At 39.7% G+C, this 20996-nt stretch overlaps 2 protein-coding genes across 3 annotated transcripts; both read left to right on the top strand.

Annotated features, from left to right (window-relative positions):
* Positions 1 to 1529: 1529 nt before the first annotated feature.
* Positions 1530 to 9717, top strand: Cpr14 (cuticular protein 14). The gene is made up of 4 exons (XM_076820777.1): positions 1530 to 1685; positions 7143 to 7276; positions 8459 to 8736; positions 9299 to 9717. Exons 1-4 carry the CDS (start codon positions 1671 to 1673, stop codon positions 9301 to 9303), a joined length of 432 nt encoding a protein of 143 aa, XP_076676892.1. The 5' UTR covers positions 1530 to 1670; the 3' UTR covers positions 9304 to 9717.
* Positions 9718 to 14259: 4542 nt separating this feature from the next.
* Positions 14260 to 17425, top strand: LOC143372887 (endocuticle structural glycoprotein SgAbd-8). 2 transcript variants are annotated; one of them, XM_076819505.1, is made up of 3 exons: positions 14260 to 14445; positions 14814 to 15018; positions 16799 to 17425. In XM_076819505.1, exon 3 carries the CDS (start codon positions 16820 to 16822, stop codon positions 17216 to 17218), a length of 399 nt encoding a protein of 132 aa, XP_076675620.1. In that variant the 5' UTR covers positions 14260 to 14445; positions 14814 to 15018; positions 16799 to 16819; the 3' UTR covers positions 17219 to 17425. The 2 variants fall into 2 exon arrangements, with proteins under 2 accessions (XP_076675620.1, XP_076675621.1); XM_076819506.1 differs by lacking the exon at positions 14814 to 15018.
* The last annotated feature ends 3571 nt before the right edge of the window (positions 17426 to 20996 follow it).

Consider the following 20996-nt stretch of genomic DNA (forward strand, 5'->3'; position numbering starts at 1 on the left):
ATGATTTTTCATCCTAAGAAAAATGCATTCAAGAGGTCGATCCTTCGCGATCAAAATAAAAAAAGAATCAACTGAGTAAGTACCTATGATAAATAGTTTCCGAGATCAAAATTCATAAGCACAACGCATTTTCACGAAAACGGGCAAAAATTACAAAATTCACAACGCTGTAATTTTTAAACAAAATTCGAAATCAGTACAATAATGCCTTTCCCCCTGATTTTACATGGGCTACATCATATTCCATTTTAAACAAAACCCCAGACAGCGAGGGGAAATATAATCAATGTGGCGCCGAAAGTCCCAGTACCGACGTTTTTTTTAAATGACATCAGTCCCATAACAACAATGAAGTCAAGTGTTTGAAATACAATTTTTAAGTGGAAAGAGTCGATAGTTAGTCATTGACTAACAGCTGACCACCAATACGTAGATTCATGGAGATTGTAGATCATGGAATTCGTGACACGGATGTATCTTGTTAGACACGACATCCAAGATATGAAGCTGCTAACACTGTGGCGTATAGAATAAATAGCAATCACTATTATATTACAAGATCGTCAAGGTATCGATATAGAACGCACCAGAGAAATAATTGTAATTTTATTTATGCATTTTCGCAATACTACTTTACTAATAAAAAAAATGTTATTCTCATTACAACTAAAAACTCTTAGTCACACGTGCCATTAGTAGGTACCCCTCAGCTTCACGTTCTACCATCTTGCCAATTCAAGCCATAATTTGCCGAGATTGAGTTGTAGGCAACATTAAGTGTAAGAAAAAATTAACCGTGAGTTAACTGAAGGTGAAACTCGTTTTGCAGTGTTCTTTGAGAGTATTTCATGATTTAGTAAACATGTTTCACTATAATTTTCCTATAATTGCGTAGATTGATGTTTTCTGATATGCTTCCGTGTCCTAATACATACTTTTACAACACAATAATGCTGTTTAATGTAATTATTTACCCAGACAAGTGGATTTTTATACAAAAAGGGGGCAGCTTCAAATTTTTCAACTTCACCCCACCACGGAGAGAAGATATTCTTACTTACAATAGTAATATTAATAACTCCCCTGTCAATACGTAGATTTTAAATATGCACAATACTTTAAACATATGTCAAAAACTATTTCCTTAACACTATTTTGATTAGTGCTCCAAAAGTCAATACATTCGGAGCTGCCCCTTTCTGCCGCACTCTTCAGTCGTTTCCTGTCCACCAAGTCGTTTTAAGAAACCTTCAATCCGAGCCATAAGGAGGTGCCAATTCGCTTCCTCAGCTTCCTCTCGTTCTCGAAACGTCTGCCCGTCTGTCGCGAACCTTCGAGGTTACGCCTGCATAAAACTCCGTGCGAAATGAAAAAACGACGACGGGGAGACTCGTCCATCGCGCCGAAAAATTTCTGGTCCATCGTCGAGGCGCGTATCGCGGTGTCACGGTGAAAAATCTCTATTCCCGATTCATCCGAGCACATTTTTCCGAAGATGCACTGGTCAGAAGAAGTGCATTGTGAAGAGGGCAGGGATGACCCCTTTCACTGTACCACGTTGCTACGGTCGTGTATATAAAGAGGCGAAGCATCTGACGAAGAAGCACAAGTACCACGACCCATCTGCATCCTAACCGCTTCATCGCCGGTGTCTGTGTGACAGAGAGATTATGTTCACTATCAAGGTAGGTGCACAGTCCGTAAGACACGCGGCCGACAGTAGCCCGCGAGACTCGGTTTCCAGCGGCTAGATAAGCCTCGGCTTCAACGCTGCTAGCACACTCCAGTGAATTATCGTCCGTGCTGGGTGTCCAACGTGGGGCCATTGATTTGCATTGTTTATGGGGGAAAACTTCCATCTTCTCCGTCAGCCCTGCCTCCTCCCGCGATTATTCCCTGTGACCGCGGTTCGCTTTGGTATTTCGAGGGGAGACGAGCATGGACCGGGTGATAGCAACCTCAGGTACCGATAAGAGCATATTCGATTTCAAAAAACGAAAAAAAAAAAAATTCTGATGAATTCTGCGGGGTTGAGATCTTTCTCGGTGTGCTTCTTCTTTTTTTTATACTTTTGGGTAATTAGTGGGACGAGAAAGTATGGACTTTTATTGATATTAGTCTGACGCATCGAAGTACTGTTAATGAAAGCCAAGAACTGTTTGCACGCGAATAATATTGCGCTTCCCACGTTTTTTTATCGGTTACATCGCACCGCGTCCGCGCGATAACGTTTCGCGTTATCCGCAACGCGGCGTCCTATCTGGAGGAATAAAATGCCCGAGATAAACGCGAAGCACGAGTTTGACGCGTCAACGGGACGATTTTTTTTTGTTATCGGGACACCGTGTTATGGTAAAACGGAAGAGTGTAATGCTGAGCCGATTCTGTGCCCGCGGAATTTTGCATCTAGAGGTAACGAAAGCTTCGCGCGTTAACGCCGACTCGTTATTGGATGTAATAACGTTACGCGATAATTATTCCCATGTAGATACTGATCCGATAATGTACGACTGATTTACCCTCTTTTGTTGTAATTTCATGAAAACCCTGTCGTCTCCCGAGCTAAATTGCAATCAACGGCGCGAGCGTAATTTGCACATCGATCAGCACACTGGCGGTATTTTGACAGAAACAAGCTTTCTAACGTTCAGCCGATTTGCGAATTTTCACTCGTAAAAAAGTGCCTCGATTTCACGAAAAGGGCAGCTGTCGTAATCGCGACGACACTTTTCACGTCGATGCAGCTCCATCTCCAAATACACAACGATAGCTAATATAAATTTCGAAAGATGAAGCTTTCTTTGATAATTTTAAAGCACAATTTTTTTTGCTGTTTATTCCTCTGAAGATTGTCAAAGTTTAGTCAGAAAGTTCTTGTTCGTGGCACGTAAGTAGGTATCATCGTTGAACTTGATGGTTGTTTCGCCGAAACACGCGTAATAATATTGTCAGGGGAAGTTGCAGTCCTTTCACCGCGAGCAGGTAACATTTAAATTGCACAGGACTTGCATCAGGATAATTGTACACCCGATTACCGACGTAGGATTTCGATATTACCGTTATGTCACCTGCTGAATGCACGTCGCGACTTCTCCACCTCGAGGCTTCGCCTTCTCCATTCAACCACGTTCTTTCTCTACTCGCGAGGAGCTGAAGGAAATTTTCATCTCTCCGGAGATTAGCTCTGAATCGAACAGAATTTTATACGGCAAACTCCAAACGAATTGAATTCCTGCAGGGGTGGAATTCTTTCGTTACAAGCTCATCGCTAATTTTGTTGCTTTCCACTGGCATCTTCCTTTTCGCATCGATCCGCCGATCTCTGATACAGGATCAGGAACGGGGCGTTGGGGGATCTTCATTAAGGATGCCATTGCGATCGCGTGCGATTAGAATTACCAGAATTCGAGGGAGGGGGACGTCGAACGGGTGTGAAATTAAGAATACAATTACCATAACAATTACGATGAACGACGACACGCGATTGCCTCACTCGTGTCGACACCTTCTTTTTCTTCGAGGTAGTACAATTGCGAAGGAATAAAGTGTGACACCGATGGGGATCCCGAATACTTTCGTACGCGCGTATCGCCGTGGATTCCAATCGTGACATCTTTCACGCCACTTTGCTGGTTACGCTACTTAAGCAAAGCAAATGAAATTCTATGAGGAAGAACGAACGTTGAAGAAAGAAAGAAGTTACGTCAGCCACTGCTTTTTTTATCACGTCGTACACAATAGTGTGTAATAATATTAAGGCCACTTTACACGAAGATACCGCGGTGGCTGAAGACTCGTTGTTGGCTCGTTGGTGAAACTGACGAACTCCACTTTCTTCCAAAAATGGGATTTTGGTCTTTACTAAAAGATAAAATTCTTGGCATCTGCTAAAGACCCAAGACTCATTTTTTTAAAAAGTAGGCTTGGTCAGATTTACTATCAGGCCAACTTGGCACTTCAGAGACATTTATACATTTTCGTCTATTTTCTGTAAACCAGCCTCGTTTCTACTAAATGACTATATCTGAAATATTAGTCGTGGACCACGGAAGTTTTTTGCTTGAAAAGGCCTATCTTATTCATGTTTTAATTAAAATTTATGATGTTGAGATGAGAGATACGCGGGCAAAGTTCGTGTTGTGTCTTTGCTTCTATTATTATTGGCGATGCGCGTATCGGTTAGTTTGTCGGGAGCTTCGATAAGGGAAAATTGGTCTCCCACTTATTGAGAGAAAAATATAGTAGATAATTTGAAAGTGGTTCAAAAAAGATTACAGTGGGAGTGATGCGTGAAAGAAAGTACTAACACGATGGCTTTTGATATGGAAAGGTTTTGAATATTTTATGGTAGATATTACTGTGTCATTTTTTATGGTAGGTATTACTAAAAGTGTCATGCTGTTTATTAGAGAAAAATATTAATAAATTCACCTGTGTCTAGAGTGCACACTATAATATACGCATAATGTAATTTCGTGAACAAGTAACTAAAAAAAACTGGCTCCCATTTCGTAATTTGCAGTCATTTGTCTGCTGCTATTTTTGAAATATGAAAATTAGAAAAAAAACGTTAACGTAATAATTAATCCAAAATATTTACCTTCATTAAAAAAAAAAAATCCGTAGCTTTCTATATATTTCTATTTGCTTTGACTAATTTATTCCAAGCAGAACGAACCTGGTTACCAATAAAAATAGACCTGAAAAACTCATTAGAAATTCGTGAAACAAAAAAGCATACGCCAGGCAAAGTGGAGGGCTAGAATTTGAAAGTGATTTAGAACTTCTAACGCCAGCGTGTTCGTTTCGACGTCTCTGACAAGTACCCCACCTCCCCCGTTTAGAATGTCACGGATGAAAGGTGGAAAAAATGGAATCGACAGTCACCGAATCGATCGGGACGCGTTGGTGTAGCTCGCGGTGAGCTTCTCCCCGTGGTCGTTTGACCTTATGAATGAAGAAGCGTCTTTCGTTCTTTCATAATCTGTCTTATTGCACGTTTCAGAGAACCGGTGGACGCGCGGCGTCATTACCAGTAATTCCACCTCCGTTCTCTGCAACACTTGTGAAATTTTCCGCGCTTTGTCATTTCCTCGGCGTAACAGCGGGCCAGCGATCAATTAGCAGTTTACGAGGAGACCGAATGCAGTCTCTCGCACTGATTTTCGCGCGACTCTGTAAATACATACACAAGCAAAGAATATTTCATCCATGCTTGATCTCCCGCGTGGACACTTAACAGTTTACGAGATATTTAACAATGGGGATGGCGTTGATTTCAAATTGCTTTCGACATAGAAATCCGGATTTAGAAGTTCATTATAGCACACCGCTAATTTTGTATGATTATTCACGTTTCAATTGATTTTTTTAATATTCCGAAGGGAAAAAACGAATATTCATACATTTCTCTTTATTCACCTTTGCTGCACAAGTTTCACTGCTAAATAATTCGTAATCCATTGAGTGTCTATGCGATAGGCCAAGTGAGAGTCGAATATTTTGTGTCTTCCCTTCGTAAAATTAGTGCCCACCACTCCACGTGGTCTCCTTTTTAATAGTAATTCCATATGCCTCGAGATTTCCATCGAGGATAATAATTGCACGAGCCGATCCTCGCGAATCCCCAACTCAGAAGATCATTTTCGCTTCGACAGAAAAGGGAGAAGCAGAGAAAAATTGTTCGGAATATTCTCTAGTATCCTTTCCAAGTACCTGTGACTTCCTTCTTCGCACTTTTCTCCACTGCAAACAGTTGCGTCTGGCCTTCTGCGGGTCCCATTGTCTGAGCTGGTACACGTAGGAAGCGATCGCTTGTTCCAGCTCGGTCATACGGTCAAGGAGAATCGAAATATCGATTACACTCCGTGTTACGAGAATAAAGTCTTGTCCTGGATTGAGTTCCATTCATGCTGCGCGATCGGTAACCGAGCACACGTTACGGAGGTCGGTCCGCGTCGTCTTAAAGGGTCAGAAGGGTGACTCGTGATAGATACGGAGACGGAGTCCTCCAAATTTCAAGTTTTTCAAAATTATATGTTAATTTCAGATTTAATCGATCCCTTAAGTTCGCAGAAATTTCAATGAATTCGAGTGTAAAAAAATAGTTAAGTACGCGGAGAACCCTTTTGGGGTTGAAAACGGCTTTCTTCTCTCTCCTCCCTTTTTCATTCGTTTCTAACTGTTGCCAGCTGTTTCTCGAGCGACAAAGGAGTGTCCGCGAGAAACGTGCTCGTCCCATAGGCAAACGACAATGATGAAACGCGATCCGATCGGGCTGACATTTAGGGGCGGGAATATTTCGCGGGGCAGATTCGTGGCTGGCGGTGTTCTTGAACGAAATTACACGTTTCACGGACGTGCGCAGAAAAACGGGCGCATTACACGGCAACCACTTTCGTCCTGCCATTACCCTGTATTTCATAATGTCATTTGCAACTGATGTAACCGCGTCGTGCAGTCTCCTAGGCATTATCATCTTCCAGTTGCCCTTTGTAGCCGCTCCACACGGTGCCACGCCACCGCGAGACGTTCCTTTCACGAATTCTATGAATATTTGAACGAAAGGTTTTGCAAACGGCGCTAGGGATCGGCATCCATTGTCCACGGGCTTCCCAGGAGCTACCTCTCTTTTCAATCACGAGGCAGACTTACCTAAACCCTCAGCTTCCAATTAAACTTAATTGGCGCGGGCGCTGCTCGCCATTAGCGATCGACACCGAGCCGATCCTATCGCGCCTACTTGCTTCCCTATAGTTTTGGACTGAATTTTCGGCAGCGAGTTGCGTCTTTGATGCAACCGGCACCATTGCCAGCACCTACTTTGCTCTGCAATCATTCTTGCGAAACTAGTGCTTCGACTAATTGTCAGGAATACATTTTTTTTTAATCCGAACTTTGGAGCGCTAGAGTCGTCAGTTTTATCGAGCGCATTTAACGAAAGTATCGATGATAAATTCAGTACAATTTTCAAGCCGTTTTGGGGGATTTTGGAGTAGCTTTTACTTGAAACGTGACCGACTATTTCTAGCGTTTTTGTTCTGTAATGATTATCTTCCTTTGGAAGAATTAATGCAATCTTTACGATCGATATTTTATTCTGCCACCCCATTGTTCTGCTGCTGTAATGAAATTTGTTTCAGGCGTTACTGGCGGTCGTACTCTGTACGACAGGGACACTAGCTGCACCACAACGACCTTCCGGTGGCGCTGACAAAGATGCGGTGATCACGTCTCAACAGCTCGAAGTGAATTTCGATGGCAATTACGTCAACAAGTAAGTTCTCGTCAGGGGATCTGTGTACAGCTATAAAGAAATGACTGTCGTCACTATCCAATCCCTCGTCACGAAATTGACGGACACTGAATTTTCCATTATTCCTAACAGACGAGAAATAGATTAAAGCTGCGAAAGAAAGGCACAGAGGTAACGATTGTACGACAGACAAAGAAGCATTGTATCACGTGCCCAGTCGGAATTTATCGTTCTTTGAAAAGCAGAACAGAGGAACGCTCGTAGAAATGGAAGAGATTTCCACGCTTTCCTGTTTCTCCTATTTTTTTCTGGATGTCTATAATTTATCTTCGTTACAAAGGAAGCGTGGCACACTTACAGCAGTACTGCTGAATTAATGAAAAATTAGTTCGACGACTGTCCATTCCTCTTCCACTGTGTTAGCAACCATGTACAAAGCTACCGGCGTTGATAGCATTTAATTAACTCATTAACCAAATCCAAAGTCAAAAGGTTCGCTGGGCATTCTACGTCGCGTGGCAAGTCGCAACGCGAGACCTTTCGTTGCTGACACATACAATCAGCAATGTAATTACGCACCGCGAAGACAATGGACAGAGGATAATAGGTATCCAAGTCCAATGACACTGGTTTATTCACGAGATCCGCAATTGTCGCCCACTGCAACCTCTACTTTGCATTGCAGTGCTATTTCTAGGTAGGAGTGATCGCTTCTGTGCTAAATGTTTATCCTCCACCTACCAGGAGGAGTCGCCTTTCTTTGCGCGCCACGATATTAATTATCGTCGAACTGTCTCACACCGCAACCAAATCTTCCCTTGCAGTGGGTTATTATATTCGAGAAACTGCCCAAACCGTGATTCACCTTCTCTTATCGAGATCAGTGCTGAAAGCCTTGAATTGGAGACTTAGCGAAAATAATTATTTGCATATTAATTAAGTATTTAAAAACTAAAATAAGATCCCACTTCCAATAAGGTTCCACTCCAGAAAGGATACCGTATTACTTTAGATACAGCATCTGTTCCTCATCTTCAGGAAGAATAGCCTCGCCAATTAGTAAACCAATCAAACGAACGTCTTCATTTCTCCAGACCTTTTCGGGGAACCATAAAGCTAGCAACAATCTGAGTTGCTCTTCGTAGTACTTGTTTTTACCCTCGACCCGCGGAACTCAGCGCCCCTTTTCCAATTATTGTCCAGCTTCGAGACGAGCAACGGAATCAGCCATCAGGAGTCAGGGCAGCCGAAGCAGGTGGACAATGAGACACCGGTGGTCTCGCAGGGCTCGGACTCCTACACGGCACCCGACGGCCAGCAAGTGAGCATCACGTACATCGCTGATGAAAATGGCTTCCAAGTCCAAGGCTCCCACATCCCCACGGCACCGCCGATACCACCAGAGATCCAGAGGGCGCTCGACTGGAACGCAGCTCACCCTGAGGAGGACGACGGCGGTCAACCACGACCACCTGGCCGAGGTCGGTCCTTTTCCCCTGCCTTAACGACACTCTGACCCTTTAACGCTCGCTCGGGTTTATTTGTTCGTTTGCGCGCAACCCCTGTGCTCGCCGAATCGATATTCGCGCTTCACGGGAATATAATTCAGGAGAAGTAGCTGGGAAACCTTTGAAATCCCATCGAAGAGCATTGATGATTTTGGTTCTGAAGGAGGATTTGATAGCTTTGCTTTGAAACATTCTTGAGAGTCGCACGAACTTTTTTAAAAATGTATACCAGTTTCACAGGAATTTGGACTTTTAAACGCAAAAAGAACCTCAGATTTGCTTCGCCGCGTACGTTTTTCATATCGCAATATGCGACTGAATGAAATTAGTAGTGATACGTGAAACCTACAGATATATTAAAAACAGCTAAAGTATGGGCAAAGGTTGTTCGTCGCAGGCCTGTGTTATTTGATGGTGACGTGGAAGGGGCTGAAGTATATTCTGTTCGTAGGATTATAACGATGTTGTTAATTGCTGAATGTTGGGTGCATGAGAATATTGGAGTTTAGAAGTAACAAATTTCTGACCCCCACAGGTTAATCAGCCCAACTATACCTCAAACGTGACCTGATTCCGAGCCAGCTTGCCATGGACAGAACCGACCCCGAGCCTCCGATGCAACCATAAAAATAAATATAGCGTGGTATATTAATCTAGGATTATACATAACAAGAAAAAAAAAACAAGTATGGCGTGACGCCAGTCGGTATATAATGACTATATACATCAAGAGATTCTTTATCTTACCTGTATAGAAGAAAGTAATGCGCACTGTTCAGCAGTTTACGACAGGATCGTGCCGATGCGCGCACGCTGCTTTCAAACGTAAAACGCGGAAAAATGGACGACGCCATCGCAGCTGCGAGGACGCGTTTCGAGCGTCGATAGTATATATAATACGTATACTTTAACTTGTGATTTTTGTATATAAATAAAAAGCGTTTTGCCGAAGAATTCGTTTCCTTCCTTTTTGCAAGCGACTCTCGACGTGTTCGCTGCTTAGTCTCCCTGATTCTTCGCTCTCTAAAGGTGCGAATCCACGACGAGATTTTACACGAGATTAATGATGGAAATTGTTGAAAGAGATGAGATTTTTGAAAATATATTATGAAACTTGCCTCATGAGAGTCTGGCGTCATGAAACTAATGGCAAAATAATTAAAAAGAAATAAAATAATTAAATAATTGTATCATGAGATTAAAGTCTCACGTGAGACATTGTATTTTTGTCCCATCGTGGATTTGTAACTTAGTAATTATTTCACTGTGAATCGAAAGCATGGGAATACGGGGCTCTTTGAAAACAGAACACATAACTATATTGTATGCTGTCAACAATATAAGAAAACGTTCAATGGGAGGGCTACAAAATTTTTAAGGAACAAACGATTCGTGGCAAAGGTTGTATTAAAACTTTGTAGTAGGTAGATCAAATGGGCCTAAGTAGTTATGCAAAAGGCTACCAACCCTCAGAATGACAAAAAATTAGTTAAACGCAATATGGATCCCATAATTTCGTGATATTTACTTTGCAAAAAATTACCAACCCATAGAACAATTCTCACATTATACAATTATTAAAACTACCAAGCCATAGTTTCATTTTTGGATAAAAAACAGAAGGTACAGAAGTTTTTTAAATAATATTAATTGTACTACACACTATTAAAACATATCCAATAGAAATAATAAAGCTACTTTCCTTTAACAATTAAAACCTTTAAACTAAACTCAGTTTCTGGTCATCGAGGGTTGTAGCTTTCGGCATAACTATATAGGCACCAATATAGTCTAAGTTTATAAGGTGCATCACAGTCCTGGAGTTTCTAAGTCGATATTCATTTACTCCAAATAATAATACAGGTAGAATAATACAGAAAAAATAACAAACAAGAAAAGAAAATTCAAATTATTTCTAACTTCTTACGTGACAATTCATCACAATACATCTTATTCGATTTATTGAAGATTCTGAGCCATCATCTTATTACTCCAAAATTTTAATAAAGAAAGCACAAGTACTTGCCACTAATATTTATAGTGATAATTGACATACTTTTGAAATATATATATATATTGTCAGTGTACAGTTGAAAGTATATCAACATTATCTTTAGGTATCGATCGACAAATCCTTCCATCTCATAAGTACCTACCAAAAAGTGAATGAAACTGCACAATGAATGTATAATAATAGACGAATAAAAAATGATCTGTGGAAATGTTACTGGATAAAAGGTATCGATTGCGAAACAGGGAGCAGCAGCTGCAAGCTCTGGGTAGCGAACACGTGAAATTCTTAATGCGCGTTGACTTGATAACTTGATGAAGTGAAGATTTAATGAAGATCCGAAGTAATATGTTCGCGAAGGGTTAAAACGGAGGATTCCAAGGGAGCAAGAATATTGATTGGATGTGAAGTAGGTATTAAAGCCGTCAGGAAAGCTTTTTGGCGTTGTGTATATGACGAAAAGCTGTTTACTGAAATAATAGCTTCCTGCGTGTGTCAACGGGTAGGTATGTTAATTAATGCCACGCAAGTAGATATCTAATGTACGACAGTACTCTCAACTTCACTCGTGTTTGATGATCAAAGTTCGATGTGGAATAAGGTCGTTAATTAAGACCACACCTACACTGATATACATATATCTACCTACTTCTTGATAATATGAGAAATGTGAATTTTTACCTTTTTGGGCTCCTCACAGATAAATATTGTAATACTCTGTATTTATTACAAACGCTCACTTTATACTGCTTCATTGGCATATTTAGAAATTAGTGATCAACGTTTTAGACTTGAAATAATTTTACAAATAGACGACTATATTTGCTGTAAAAAATTATTGGTAATGATCTTAAATGAAGTGTAGGTAATTAAAAAAGAAGAACTAATGGATGTATGATGAAGTAAGAAAAGATAAATAAAAATGCGATTAAAATAGAGACTGTACCTTCATATTTTCAAGAGATTCCTAATTAAGAAACAGCTATATTGATGTTATACAAAACAGAATTATGTAAAAGGTACTCATTAATGAATTCCATTCGCTGGTATGCTAAGATGTAGCAACCTGTTCAGCGTTTTCCAACTAGTAATTCGTAATTTTAATGAATTTCCAGTTGGAAAATATTGTGTACAGCGATCTATAAGGATGTCAACTAAAATTTACAAGCAACCTTTAGTATTAAAAAGTTACAAGGAGAGGTTCCAAGGTGTCCACCTCCGATTGCTTTGGTTTTTGGATACGTTTCAGAGGACCGAAAAATACGTGTCTTTCTATTTTGGCCCATTTGCATATTTAGGGGATGAAACGACCCCTCATAGTTCATAAATGGTACGAAGTTGAGTTGAATAAAACTTGATATAGATTTCATTTGCGTCAGAATTTGTTGTACGAATGATGTTCTTGTCGCCAGTCACCGTTATTAGGGGGCAAACGATTCTTTCTGTAACAAAAGGAAGCCGGGCAATGACGATTTTAATGAAGCATTCGCAGCAGCCACGCAGTCCGTCCAGGCACTGCGTAATAATTAATGAAGGCGCCAGTTAATTTTAAAACATTAATGCTGACGTTATAGATACGTATAAGAAGCCCGGGCAACGCCGGGTAGTTTAAGCTAGTGCTGTATAATTTAAGGCTGTCAGAAGTTTCGAAACGCCACTTATTGTTAATGCTGGGCACGCGATCCCGCAGTTAGAATTAAAAAGGTCGTGGAACAATTACAAAAATTTCTAATAAACATAGCTGTGATTCATTCGGGATTGACACGGCATTGCCTCACCAACTTTTCAAAGAGTAGGCACGCGTTTTTTCGTGAGACCTTTCTGTCCTTCCATCGCCGAAGCGTATCGAGCATTCGAATAAAGGGATGACTGATGGTACTTGTCGCGACGAAAGAACTTGGGCGGTACTTTAGATAGTATAGTACCTTGTACCACGCATTCAAAAGTCACAGATTCCGCTCATTACGACCGTGCTTCCCTTGACAGGCCATTTTTCAGGTGGGACGGGCTTCGAGCGTGTGAAAGGTCATTTCAGATCACGAGATTAATTATTTTCGCGCATCATTGTTAGCTACTTTGTTCCTTCGCTCGCTTGTGCCCCCTGAGTAGCGTTCTGCTTTACACATCATCCTTCTTACGTTACATAATTTATGTAAGTTTCGGATTTTTTATATACGTTTGCGTTAAGCTCTTTGTCAGTGAAGATATTTCTCTCTGTGGCTGTGTATATTATGTGGAGGGTTTCTGAAGCCAGAGAGATGAATTTCCGAACGAAATATGTTACTATTATAATGAAGGGTTATTTGAATTTTTAAGATAGAAATTGTGAATGGGAAATATTTGCTTGTTGAATACGCGTATTTTGTAATGATGCCATAATACAATTACTATCGTTCTTATTGTTATTTTAAATTATTATATATAGCGTTATAGCTTTACAGCATTACTCCTCATCATGTTTTCTGAAAAATAGACTAAAATGTGTACTAAAATACTAAAATTGAAAGACACTAAATTTTTATTTAAACATGGTTTGTAGACACAGATGTTTCCTTTTGTGTTGTTATCTCGTCCTTCGTTTTCCTTATTATATTGGGTAATCGAATAAGTTCTTCCAAACCTGGGATTTTAGCTTTCAACAAACATAATTGTGGTCCAAGAAAGGGTTTTTAATCGAATTAAGTGTATTATATTTTCATCCCCATGATGAAGCTGTATTAATACTGCCTAATAGTATTCTAATTTCATTAGAATAATTAAAAATGTGCAAATGTGATTCTAATCATTCATAAGTGTGATCCAAATATTTAAATAAATGGTAATCCTTGAGCAATAATTTGAAGGCTGGAATAAACCGAATTTCTTTTTGTCTGCACGTTGGTGCCTCTTTTAGAAGAAATACAACATCACAGTTGCTCGTAAACACCATCCAGGGGGGATTCTCGTGTAACAGCCCCAAAAGTAGCTGATATTTATGAATTTTTTTCGATAAAACTATTGTTAATATTGGATTAATCTCCTTTGGAATATAAGGAGGCATCTTTAAACTTGCAGAATTTTTTTTTATGTCGATCCTTATTACATATTAATTATTGTGGAATCTTGTTAACCTCTTCGACGACGTAACACTTGTTAGCGTGACGTGTAGCACCTTTCACAGTCATCTTAATGCAAAAAGAAGAAAACGCTCGGACTGAACATAAAATCTTAATTTTAATTTAATTTATAATACTTTCTCCATCGATACAAAGTAAATTTATCTACGGAAAAAAGTAACTTTTCCTTCAAACGCTATGAATTTTTCAATTTTTCATTTCCTTTTCTTTAAATTAGGATCAAACCCAGCGTAAACTATCTAACTTTAAGAAATCTTTCTTTAAACCCCCACCTCAATCGATTAACAATAAAATTCATCTTGTTACAGAAAATAGAATACATTTCACCATATTTCACAATTTCACAGGGTTCTCCAAGACTTTCACGCGAGGTACTTGAGCATCGATTATCCGTCATAGTAGCGAAGCTCTAGGCGCGGTTGAGAGAAGCGTTGATTGCTGATTCGCGAAAAAGTCTTCAGCAAAAGTCACTCACAATCAGTCCGCGAGGTTTGAGAGGAAAATAAACTGCCCGTGCACTGGTATCCCCTAATAAACAAATAGGCATCACCACCAGTAAGTATTGACTTCGAATTTACTTACACTTTTAATTCAACAATAAGTATCTATTTATAAAATACCAAATTCAAGCCATACACACTAATAAACCAGCATTCCAAGTAGAGCTAAAACAACCGTATCGCCTCACAATCAGTACCTATGCATAAAAATAACAATTTATTCACCTCGCCACCAGATGAAAGCTTAGGTAGGTACACATATCCTACGTTTAATGACCACCGCTGCATTAATCGAATCCCTTTAAACGAGGTACCTAAGAAACGAAGCATTAGTACCATGTTTGACGCGTAATTTGTATATTTATAGCGAGTGTATATTTACAGTAACAGTTAATTGACGGCGAAGGTGCGGACTGATTGCAGGTTGCTCGTCCCGCGAACCAGCCGGAAAGGTTTCCTTCAATACGTGATACCGGTCATACGAAGGCCTAACCGGTATCACCGAGTGACATTTGACGGAAAATGTCGGTGATAGCGTAGAGTATTCCAAACTATAAAAGGTGCACGCAATAGACACATGATCGTCAGTACGATATTGCAGGCGATATCTAGAAAATCGCTAGCCGAGGTACAAGCTAATCCAGTAGCACGGTATTTGAAGAGGATCGGTAGATTTTCAAGCTATATTTCACTCATATTTACCCTGCGCTCGCTTCTTATTAACGCACAAATCATTGCAACCGTCTATACTAATTAATTAATACGTAATTTAATCTCTCTGTGTTTGATAAAAGTGTTAATTGATTTAGGTAACTTCTGTCAATGGGCGCAGGTAATCGTTTGATTAGCCAGATTTACGGTTAATCGCTTGTCGCGGATTTAACGCGATACATACTTCATGCTCGGTCGACGAAAATGTACAGGGTGTGATATAATAAGCGTGTTAAACTTCAATGGTGCATTCAGAATTGCAGTAGCTACTATGAAGAAAAGTATAGGAATAGTTGTGCCATTTGAAGTTTCCCAGTTATTGCGAGGTTTGTGTCTCAGCAGTTCGTTTGACATTTGTGAAACACTGATTGACTGGAACAATAATTGCATAGTAACGAGGCGTTTAGGTTTCTGGGATGCAAGGTACATATAAATTCAAGCTTTTATGAAATAATATTCGCTGAAACTCGGAAACAGGGTGAAATGGGGTCTATATAGGGTGTTTTGAAGAAATGTACAAATTTTAGGGCTTAAAATGTTTTAACAGAGTATAAAGGTTTTTATAAATACGTGTCCTAGTAGTAATATTTCTGGAGATATGGAAGAAATTATGTGTTATCCCTACAACAGCTGTTTTATATCATTTCTTCCCGTTTAAACGTAAACTTCAGGCCTTCGTTGCAAAGAAATATAAATATAAATACTGTTTGTTTACTTAACAAGGCATACCTCTCTTAACCCGGCGGGAGGCGCACCCCATATTGTAACACAAGTTGACGCTACCGTGTCAAAAATACCCCAAATTGAAACGTAAAAAACCACGGTTTCAGAATATTCTTTTTAACTTTGTAATTTTTATGTTAAAGTACAGTGTTTTAAGAATCAAACAAAATTTATGAAATATCTTAAAATCTTTATTAAAGTTCTTTAAAAAATTGTAACGAAAACTCAGTCTTCGTATTTTCGCAACTAGCGCCTCTGTGGTAAATTTTACCCTGTAACGCCTCCCGCCGAGTTAACGTAAAACTGATCTCTTACATGTGGGTAGTGTAATTCGTGAACGTATACACTGATAGTATAGCAGACGTAAACTAATGAGTCCCATGTCCATTATTGTGTACAGGGCGCCACCAAACCAGCGGTACAATCCAAAAGTGTATAATTCCACATGGAAATATACCTAAATAAAAAATATAAGAAAACGTTCTTTTATTTGGGGCTTGGTTTTAAAAATAACATTTGTTAAGTACGCATCAATCTGACGAAGAACTGAATCATTGCGGAAGAATAAGTAGATATTGCAGAGCAGAGAGTTTTCAGAATCGTTTTTTCCAAAAATAAAATTTCGTAGGAATAAATGTTATTCGCCATTTTCTACTTATTTCTACGTATTATAAATTTTCGTATTATGAATTTCTACGAATTCGGCGACACACTGTACACCACAAAACAAGAATTAATTTTGACTTGATATTTATCAACACATGTTCAGTTCTGTAGGCAAGCACTATAAGCTCCATAAATCTGCTACTCTCTTTCTGAAACACTCTGTATCTCTACGAACTGTTCGATATTGTTCTTCAGTGCCGAATCCTCCACGGAAGTTTAACTCTAATGTCGCATCCAGTGTATAATTAATCATTCGACATGTTACAACATGGTGAGCATATTAATTGTCGAATGGCAACTTGTTTTAGGCGTCTCCTTAAGTCCGCGTCATGTACTCCCTCGTGATCTTCCTGTTGAGCCTGATGAGCGCGGTGTTAGCCGCGGACAGGCCCATTCCCATCGTCAGTCAAAGCCAGGACATCAGCCCGGACGGCAGTTTTTCGACGAAATGGGAGAGCGGGAACGGCATCGTCGTCCAGGAAGAGGGTTTCCTGAAAAACCCCGGCAAGAACGAGGCGGAAGCTGAGGAAGTTAAGGGCTCAGCTTCGTGGACCGCGCCAGACGGCACGAAAATCAACCTCGGTTGGCTGGCGAACGAAAATGGCGCCACTTTCCAGGGTGCCCATCTACCGACACCGCCACCCACTCAGCCGATACCAGTTCTCATCCAACGTGCCCTCGACTGGATAGCCGCTCATCCCTATAAAGAGGGCAAGAATAGATTGTGATTCCGCGTGACGTTCCATTTTCGCCAGAATACCATCTCGCGAGAAAATTCGATGTGGAGTTGCCTTTCCCGAGCGAAACGACTGCGTGGACTCACTCCACACACCTCTGTTCTCGATACATGAGCGCCGCTATCAAAATCGTTCGAACATGTATCGGGGGTGAATAATGAGAACGCGGGCAACGCGAACTTTCTTATCGGGTTTTATGTCGCGACGCGAATACTGTAAAATCACCCTTGCTGTTGTAGTTAGGGTTACTGTATGGAAGAGATTTTGTGGAAATAAAAATTTGAAGAGATAAATTGGATTTATGTGATACTCCAGTTTTTGGTATAATGTAATATTTTTATTGTGCTTTTTTGTTCATTGTGACTGCTTAAGGTTTAGATGCTAAGTAGAACCTTAAGGGTAGTCGTTTCTGTCGAAAATGAAGCATTTCTTTTCCAATTAATTGCATGGAAATAAATTGAAGCTGAGACTCGTTATTTGACACGATGTTTAGTAACATCATAACTCCTCCCTAGGAACGAGCCCCACAGAAACGACACGGATTTCGCGGGCAATCTATATGCAGCCAAAATAGCGTGCGACAGGTGCAACGCGATAGTACGAAAGTCCGGGTCGAAGGTAACCGTTGCGACGAAGGAGGCAGAGAAATATTGCGTAAGTGTCAGAGTAGGAAAGTTTCTCGTTCCAACAGCCGCGCCATCACTGTCGACGGCCGGCGTTGTCCTCGTTCGTGTAGATTACTTACAAGTGCCTTGCTAAACGCGGAAAACTATCTGCCTGCGCAAACAGTGCTCGCACGCCCACATTGTTGCGCATATTTACGGATTATTCTGCCAAATTGTTTACACTGGCGCGTGGCGTGGCAAAGGAAATGGGCAGATAGTTGCAGTATAAATGCGGGAAGCTGGGCTCAGATGAGATCTCGTAACTCGCGAAGAGTTCTCTAAATCTCCACTCGTTCCGCGGCAGATTTTATTGCGCTTCGGAGTTACGAAGGAGAATAAGACAGAAAAGACAATAGTAGGAAAGTGGATGAGGGATTTACCTGCTGAAGAGTGCTTTCGTTCTTTTTCACATCATAATAATTTAATATCACCTGCTTTTTTTGGTGAATACCAACATTATCAACATGTCACCCCAGTTGTGCTAGATATTGCTTCTGTGTTGTCGATTTCTGGTGAATTTGTGCGATGGATACCTTTTTATTTCGAGAGGGCTAGGGTGACAGTACAGGATTTTTTTTTAAGAAGATTCTTCTTACAAGGAGGGGTTTTTAGGTGTCCGCCTCCGATTGCTTTGGTTTTTGGATGTGTTTTAGAGAACCAAAAAATAACAAATAGGGTAGGCGTACCGTTTGTGGCCATTGCACTGTATTATGTGAAGAATTTCACATCATAAATATTTTGTTTAGTATTCCGTCAGAAATATAAGGTTACATTTATTGCTTACCCAGAAAAATATTATATTTTTTAAGAAGTGGCCAAAACTGGTGCAATACCTTAAAGTGGCTACAAATTGTGCATTTACCCTAGGTGTTTTTTTTTTATTTTGGCCCGTTCGCAGGTTTAGGGGGTGAAACCACTCCTCAAAGTTCATAGGAAGAGGTACAATTATTAATTTAAAGAATATTCTAACATTGTGTTGAATAAAACTTGATATACATGTGTTATAATTCATATGTTATAATATTCTTTAAACCAACAATAGGAACTTTTGTAATTCTTCTTATGAAATTTGGAGGGTGGTTTCATCCCCTAGATATGCAAACGAGTGAAAATAAGAAACACGTATTTGTTATTTTTCGACCCTCTAAAACATATCCAAAAACCAAAGCAATCAAAGGCAGACATCTAAAAACTTCTCCTTTTTAGTAGGTACATGCATACCTAAATGCGTTGTGATAATATATTGATCTCCGTCAATTGAATATTTTCTTTAAAATAAACATTTTCCATTAAATCTAAAACTTCTTCGTCAGCACTCGTCCGCACATCATCTATAATCTAGACGCTGCATTATCGTAATACCTGCTTCACTAAATTACTATAATCTGATTCATCCACTGAAAAATAATACCCTGAAATTTTGCTTCGACCTATTACTCTCGTTTCTTCTTTAAAAACACTTCGAAATTAATCCGCCACAAGTCAGTACCTACTAATTCAGTATCAATTTAAACTCAATCTCGTATCAGCGCGAATTTAATTCAGTTCTCAACCGACTCTAGTCCTAGATTTAACTCTAATCATTATTAGTACCCTATCAAAATTGTACCTTTTACAATTCGTCCAGTTTTATGAATGTTTTACTCAAAGGAACGACAGCCTGTTACAATTTTTCTAGAAACAAAATCCCATTTGCAGAAACATTATTCTATACTCGCAATTAAGTATCTCTCGACGATTTATCTCGCCTTGTATCTAGCATTACTATATACGATCACAGTAATTAAGCTTTATTTTACAACTAAAATTAAAGTCAAAATTAAAATTATGGTAGTGATTGTATTGTGCACCCAAGATGAGTTAAGTCACAAAAAAAAACTTATTGCATGTGCTTAATAAATCACGCCTACGTTGCTATTGCTATCTCATCCTACAAGCTATCAGTTGACGGCCCGAATTTATTATTCTGCACAGCACTGGCAGGCAGATGCAAAACGAGAGTGATGGATGAGAGGTGTAGGTACAAAGGTGATACAGAGATAGATACAGAGGTGTACAATAACACAAAAGGGGTCGGCGGAGCGGCACAAATTTTTCCCGAGTGTGGAGTTTGGGGGGCGGGGGGAGTACAAATTAAAAGATTCAATTTCAACAGCCTAAAAACAGTAGTGCGCAAGCAAAAAATAAAAAAAAAAATAGCCGAATGCCTTCCAAATTCCTGAATGTGGAATTCCAGACACAGCAAAATCTCAATAGTCCACACGTTACACACAGCTGACGCCGGCCCTGTACACAAACGCAACGGAAAAGGGTGAAAGAGTTTTAGTACCTACGAAGTAAAACTGAATGGAACAGCTCGTCAGGATGGATGGGAAGTGAAGCAAAAGGAGAAAGTTACACTTTATTATACAGATTCACAGTGACATATTTACGTTGAAGCGTGGGTTGTGGTTGAATGAAACTTTATTCTCCTTTAGAGAAGTGACAATACTCGACGAAAGAAACGGGCGAGATAAGTCTCATTCTTATTCCTGTATTTGTATGACGTTGCAAAAATACAGCTTATCAGAAGATTGCTTGGATTGATAGAAATGAATGAAGCATGAGGAGAAAGTGGTACAAAAGCAAAAATAAAAGTGGATGCGAATAGCTGCCCCTTTTTCCTGCGCGCGTAGCACTGCGACCGTCTGAATGGGACATTATCGAATATAACATATTGATATTATTAAGTATTATCGGAAAAACTATGCGATGTTATTATATTTTTGAGTGGTTTGAGTGTTCGAGGATATTCGAAACTTCTTTCCTGGTTGATAATAATTTAGGATACTAAATAGAGGAGCTGGAATTATGATTGGCCAAATTGAAAGTCTCTCGACGAATTACTATTTGGAGATTGTTTTTTTACAAAAAATTCTGTTACGTTCAATAACTCCTGCCATCTCTGGAAAATGATGCTTATATTTTATTTTAGATCGGGATAAAACACTTGTGTATTGAAGTAGAATAATATATAATTAATAAAAGAGCAAATGTGGTGTAATTTGCAAATATAAAAGAAAGGAGAAAGAAATTTATTAAAAAAATTTCAACAGATTTTGAAA

The sequence above is a fragment of the Andrena cerasifolii genome, chromosome 9, assembly GCF_050908995.1.
Source record: "Andrena cerasifolii isolate SP2316 chromosome 9, iyAndCera1_principal, whole genome shotgun sequence".
Lineage (NCBI taxonomy): Eukaryota > Metazoa > Arthropoda > Insecta > Hymenoptera > Andrenidae > Andrena > Andrena cerasifolii.